The 6,510-nt window shown below is 61.5% G+C and overlaps 1 protein-coding gene across 1 annotated transcript in view; it reads left to right on the top strand.

Moving 5' to 3' along the window:
- The window catches only part of RAB20 (RAB20, member RAS oncogene family), a 33,975-nt gene extending 29,971 nt beyond the window's left edge, over window positions 1-4,004 (top strand). Inside the window, exon 2 of the mRNA XM_006159645.2 lies at window positions 3,014-4,004. Coding sequence (XP_006159707.1) covers window positions 3,014-3,546 — 533 coding nt within the window. The 3' untranslated portion in view covers window positions 3,547-4,004. The remainder of the gene's footprint in view (window positions 1-3,013) is intronic.
- The last annotated feature ends 2,506 nt before the right edge of the window (window positions 4,005-6,510 follow it).

Raw genomic sequence — 6,510 nt, 5'->3', positions numbered from 1 at the left:
GTCCAGCCTGCAACCGCTGCCTCTACCCCGCAGGTGGGGAGAAGGCTGTGTGGACGAAGGTGTGAGCCCCAGCATGGGCTGCCTGTGCTGAGTGTGTGGGGTCACGTCGCATGCCCAGCTCAGGAGCCTGGCCAGGCCCCCGCCCTAAGAGTCTGTCCTGGACTACAGGGGTGGGCGGGAGCTGGGCGCATCGCAAGTGCCTCCCCTGGAAACTGGCTCAGGCACCCTCTCCTGCCTTCCTTCCCAAACCTGGGTCCCTACGTTCCAGCTCCACTGCTGACACCCCAGGAATCAATTCTGTGTTCCCTTTACTTAGGATCCGCTGGGAACTGAATAGCCTCAGGTCTGGCTGTGGGGCCAGAGCCCTGGGCTGACCAGACCAGGTGAGTGGTGCAGCTCCTACCAGCACTGCCAAAGGCCGGCGAGCTGGGCACCTGGGCAAGCCACGGCCAGCGTGAGAAGGGCCTGTCTAAATTCCTGAGCGGGTCCAGATGCGCCGGTGCGGCCGGGGTGCGCCTGCCGGGGTGCGGCTCTGTGCGCCCTTCGCTGACCAGCACTGGGGATCCGTCAGCTCCCACTTCTGGTGGCTACTATGACCTTTCTTTGTGTATTACTTTTATTATTATTTCTCTTCTTACTCTAAAAGGCAAATCAGACGTCTTTATCTGGGAGGGAAAACGCTTTGAGGCCCAGGCAGGAACACACGCTCCTTTGTCCCCAGTGAACTCTGTAACAGATTAGAGAAACATCCTTCCGGGTTCATTGGAATGTCCCCGGCCCTGTTCCCGTGCTTGCTGTCTTGTGAAATCTGGCGGGTCGGGCTGATGACACTCAGCTGCTGGGGCACCTCGCGGTGGCTGGGTGGCCGTCTGTGGGTGCCAGGTCACATGGCGAGAAAGTCTTTTTCATTCGTTCATTTGCTTATCCTTTCTCTTTTCCTAACAACTGCCTGTTGGTCTCAGTTTTTTAAATGTTTTATTTATTTACTTTTCCTATAAGAGAAAAAAAGAGAGAGAGGGAGAGAAACAGGCACCAGCCAGGGGCTGCAGGCTGACTGGGTCATAGGCAGGCATGGGTCCTATAGGTTCAGGGCAAAAATTAGGCTTCTGACTTGAACAAGGCTTCTACAGCCTCGAGCATCAGACCCAATTGTTACAAAGCAAACCAAGGGGCCAGTAGGTGGTGTGGTTAAGACACTGGACTCCCATGTGATCAACTGTGGTTCAAGTCCTGGACCTGGTGGCTTGAAACTCATGCCAGGCACATGTGCATGTGTGCCCCAAATCCTGAGAGAATGGAGACGGGATTGCGGCATGGCTATACTCCCGGAGGGTGGTGATTTCTAGCTTTGTCTCTCCAGTGAGCAAACGTGCCCTGTTGCAAAAAATCTCTCAAAAAGAGAAAAAAAAAACAACAAACAAAACCAACCAAACAAAAAGCAAACCGAAAACTTCCTGCCATGGAAAGCCTGTTTGGGTGTTGAAAACGCGAGGAAGGGATGATCTGTGGGTTCACGACCCCACACGCTTCATGGTCACCTGCTCTGCACTGGCCGAGTCTGCAGGGTGCATACTGCAACAGCTGCCTCTACCCCGCAGGTGGGGAGAAGGCTGTGTGGACGAAGGTGTGAGCCCCAGCATGGGCTGCCTGTGCTGAGTGTGTGGGGTCACGTCGCATGCCCAGCTCAGGAGCCTGGCCAGGCCCCCGCCCTAAGAGTCTGCAGAGACAGCAGGACTAGCTGCGAAGGCCGACTGTCCCGCCCTGGGGCCCGGACAGCCCTGGGCCAGGCCCTGGGGGCCAAGCCTTGGGGAGTCTGGGGTGCACAGCTTCCCCCACTCGTCTCCTGCCCCAGGCTGCCCTCCCTCTGCAACCCCCTCTTCCAGAGGGCAGGGAGGGAGGAGGGCGAGGAGGGTCCTGGGGCTCAGGACAGCCTTCTCTCGGGCCTGCCTCCCTCTGTGCAGGTGGTTTGGGTGAGGCCGCGGGGCTGGTTGGGCTCTGGCTTTGGCTCTGGTTCTGTCTTGGGCTCGGACTTGGCTTGATTGTGGGCTCCGGCTCTGGCTTGGGTTCAGGCTCTGGTTCTGGCTCGGGCTTGGGCGCAGGCCTGAGCTCAGGCTCATCTGCACTCCTGCCGGGCTCTGAGGACCTGGTGAGGCTCAGGCAGGCGTGTCCTGCCCGCTCCCCCTGCCGGCTGCGTTGTTTCAGCCTCTGCCACGCAGTGTCCTGTGCAGTGGGACAGCGCGGCAGGACAGCCCAGTGGGAGGCAGAGCTGCCTTCTGTGTTTGTTCTAATGGAGAGTGGGTTCTCTGTGTGTGTGCGCCTGTACTTGTGTATATGCATGTGTGTGTACACGTGTGTGCGTGTGTGTTCCCCACTAGCCCGCCCCCCTGGCCAGCTTCATAGCGCAGTTTGGGCCCTCCCGAGCCCTCCGTCCCTCCAGGTGCTGAGCGAGGCTGGCAGCTGGGCGGGGACGGGGGCTCAGCTGCGGTTCTGGAGGGGCTGGCTCTCCCGCTCTAAGGCGCCTGAATGCCCTGTGCAGGTGGATTGGCCCCTTCAGAGTGGGGTGTAGACGTGTCACTGAGACCCAAGACCCATGGTGGTGGTGTTTAAGTTCTTTTAAACTTCTTTTAAGAGGCAAAATCAGAGCCAGCAACACGACCTCTAACCAGGAGGCAGGCGGCTCTGTGTGTCTCTGGCAGCATGTGTCCCAGTGTGGCTTGGTCCTGTGACATTGCCCTGGTGAAGGCTCCGTTGTGGAGGACCAGGTCCCAGGGCTGTGGGTCTGTGATCTCTTAGTGGGGAGTGGACAGGACACTGAGCACTTTTGTTCTGGGGGTCTGGGCTCCTGGGTTGGCTCCCAACTCCACATGGGCCTGGGTCAGCCACCCTGTGGCCTGGATTCCACGTCTTGGTCCCTTGGAGCTCTGGCCACAGCCAGGGCCATGATCCTGTGGGGGCCAGTGGGGATGCCTGGCATGAGATGACCGAGTCCTTCTCTGCTTCCTCTTCTCACCAGGGCGGGAGCAGTTCCACGGCCTGGGCTCCATGTACTGCCGGGGCGCGGCCGCCATCATCCTCACCTACGACGTCACTCAGCCGCAGAGCCTGCTGGAGCTGGGGGACAGGTTCCTGGGTCTGACGGACACGGCCAGCAAGGACTGCCTCTTCGCCATCGTGGGGAGCAAGGTGGACCTCACCCAGGAAGGGGCCGTCCAGAGCCAGGAGCGGGGAGAGGGCGGCCCTGGGCGGGAGGGAGGTGGCAGCGGCTCCCCCCTGGTGCCCAGGCAGGTGTGGCCGGAGGACGCGGTGGCTCTTTATAAAAAGATCCTCAACTACAAGATGCTGGATGAGAAGGACGTGCCGGCCGCTGAGCAGATGTGCTTCGAAACCAGCGCCAAAACCGGACACAACGTGGACCTGCTGTTCGAGACCCTGTTTGACTTGATGGTGCCGATGATCCTGCGGCAGAGAGCCGAGGGGCCCCCACAGACCGTGGATGTCACCAGCTACAGGCCGCCCAAGCGGACCAGGGCTGGGTGCTGCGCCTGAGCTGGGGCTCCTGGCTCGTGGTTTGTCCGGAAGGGGTCGGACCGAGAAAGCCATGGTCAAAAGGGCCATGGAAATTCACGAACTGATTTATAGGACACCACGGGGAGGGCCGGGAGGGGGCTGGACTGACAGACAGCTGGGCGATGATAGGAGAGCCGTGTGTCCGGCCCTTCTGGTCTGCCCCTCCTGGGGTGCAGGGCTTGGAGCAGTAGACGTCTCCGCACACCCACCTGGCGCCCCACCCAGCAGGGACACCCGCCCCCGGGGTCTTTGCTAGGTGGCCTCGGTGCTCCTGGCCCCGCACACTGCTGCCTGGACACCCTGCTGCCCCCATGCCCTGGCTCACGTTGCTCACGGTGATGGATCTGGCCCTCCCTTTAGTACTCGCATCTTGATGTGTAATAACCACGAGTCTCGACAGGGTAACTCACACAATATCAGGGGTAACTTTTTCTTTCTTCTTGTTTTTTTTCTTTTGCCGTTCTGTATGTGAGCTTCCTGGAGAGAGACTGAGAGAGGGAAAGTGAGAAATTGCCCCCGGGGGGCAAGGGGTGGGGATGGCCGTGCTGCGGTCTCGTCCCCATTCTTCTTTTAGGATTTTGGGCACACGTGCACATGTGCCTGGCGTGATTTTCAAGACACTGGGTCCAGGACCTGAAACATCATATTGCCTGCTGGCCCCAGGATCACCTTTTCTATCGGTGAAGCGGGTATCATCACAAAGGACCTGGAAAAGCGAGGTGTTGGGACCGCGCTGACTGGGCTGTGTGTCTCGGGGGTCTGTGTGGGGCGCTGGGAGGTGCTGGGAGCCCGAGCTGCCTGTCCTTTATGGCTGCATTAGGTCTGCACAGAGGCCCTGTGTGCGTCAGCTGGCTGTTGGCCGGAGACCCACTTCCAGGCCTGCCCGGGGCAGGGGCCGAGTCCAGACCCCTTCCCGCTCTGCCGTGGTGGGTGGTGGGTCAGCTGACTTATCAGAAGCTGCTGGACAGTGAGGCCAGGAGACAATAGGTTTTGTTTTCTGAGAACTTGAATTGCTACCAAATAAGCCAGGGCGGGCCCTCTGTGGGGAGAGGAGGCACAGTGAGGCGGAGGCCGGGGCAGACAGTGGGGTCACGGGCGGTTTGCTCCTTTGGGAGCTCCTTTGGTGATGTGACTGATGGCCGTGGTCTGGGCTGCTCCGGGCCTCCCTCCGCTCCTGGAGGTGGGCCGGTGCGGGTGCGTGGGAGAGCCGGCCCGCGGGCACAGCCCTCATGCCGTCAGAGCGCCTCGGCAAGGCCTCCCCAGAGGGAAGCCCCCACCCCGGGGTCTCTACCCCACAGTCTCTCTCTGGGGGGAGAAATGGTGTCCCATGCACCGTTCCGCAGTGTGTGCTCCAAGGTGGGGGCGGGCTGGGGGTTCCCGAGATCCTTTCTCCCCAGATATTCTCCGACCAGATGTACCCTGCCAGCAGCTGGCTTCTGTGAATGGCACCTGTCCAGGTGGCGTGGCACGCCCTCCCTCACGTCTGCCTAAGCACTTCCTGCTGCATTTGGGGCCACCGGGCTCCTTTGGCTCAGTCCCTGTGAGCGCAGCGCTGCGGCCCTCCTGTACGAGCTGAGCCGCTTCCAGCTGGTCCCTCTGCACATGCCTGTCGAGCAGCAGTTCTCCCCTCGGCCTGCTGGGTGGCGGCACCGTGGGCCTGCTGGCACCGCGTTCTGGGCTGTGTTCCAGAAGGACCTCGATCAGCCTGGGCTCCTTCTGGAAAGCCTTCTCCTCAGCTGCCTCACGGGTCCTGCGTGCACACGGCCCCGGGTTCCTTCCAGCGTCAGGTCATTCTGGGAGGCTCGAGGGCTCCCTAGGGGAGCCGGCCAGTGGAGGCAGGCTGGGCTTCTCTGCTATTGCGGGTTCGAGCCAGTGACTGCAGGTCCTTTCCCTTTGTCCAAACGCAGCCACTGCAGGGGCAGGAGACCAGGGTGGCCTTGCGTCAGCTGCTGTGCGTGGTCCTCAGCCCACATTGCAGATTTCAGCTGGGCCCACAGTGTCCATACGGAGGGAAAAGCCCTTCTCCCGGGACATGCCGTAGCAGGGGTGTCCTGGGACCCTGGCCACATGAGCTCAGCGGGGGCATGTGTTCGGCAGGGGCGGGGGCTCGGTAGTGGTGCCAGGGAAGTTCTGGGGTGCGGTATGACACCGTCAGGGTGCTGTCAGTCACGGCTTCCCCTCTCACAGGCTCCTAGGCCTGGTGTCTCAGAAAGCGTGACTGTGGTTTCTGAACCGACTTCCCGGGTTGGACGGAGCTGCCTGCTGTGCCAGGAAACGCTCGTGCCAATGTCTGCAGTGTCACCTGCAGCCACAGGTCCCTACCAGTGAGCTGGGGCTTGGTGCACATCGGGGCACACTGAAGGGACAGCTTTGCTGTAATGGAGGCGGGGTGGCACTGGGCGTGTGCCCGGGCAACCTCAGCCTGCACACCCTCTGCCGAGGATGACAGTACATCCTTTGGGAAGGGATGCCTCGGGGCCGAGGGTGCCCTGGTGGGAGTGCGGCTGTGGGTCTCTCCGGGTGCTGCCGTGTCTCCGAGGCACAATTTGTTCTGCAGAGGCTGGTGCAGTGTGGATGGGGCTTCTCTCTGTGGGCCACAGGGTGGCCCGTGCCTGTGGCTGGCACTTTCCTCTCGGTGGCCCCCACGGGGGCCCTGCCCTGTGGCTGGCACTTCCCTCTGTGACAGGCGAGCTCCCTGGTGCCGCGAAGCCCCCTGCCTGTCCCTGTCCTCAGCTTCATGCTGCAGCTTCCCTGGGTGGCGAGATGGCGGCCATCCTACCCCCTGAGAAGCTGCCCCCTGAGTGCCCGTTCCCTGGGCCTGGGTGGGTGGGCAGGCCTCTGTTCTGCCCCCTGTGCATGCCCACCCAGCCCCCCTACCCCGACGGTGAGCTCCTCCTGGTGGTACAGGACCCTGGGGGTGGACCCTGGTGGACAGAGTGCAAG

The sequence above is a fragment of the Tupaia chinensis genome, unplaced genomic scaffold (genome assembly GCF_000334495.1).
Source record: "Tupaia chinensis unplaced genomic scaffold, TupChi_1.0 Scaffold000644_1, whole genome shotgun sequence".
Classification (NCBI taxonomy): domain Eukaryota; kingdom Metazoa; phylum Chordata; class Mammalia; order Scandentia; family Tupaiidae; genus Tupaia; species Tupaia belangeri.
This window is presented reverse-complemented; position numbering and strand designations above follow the sequence as displayed.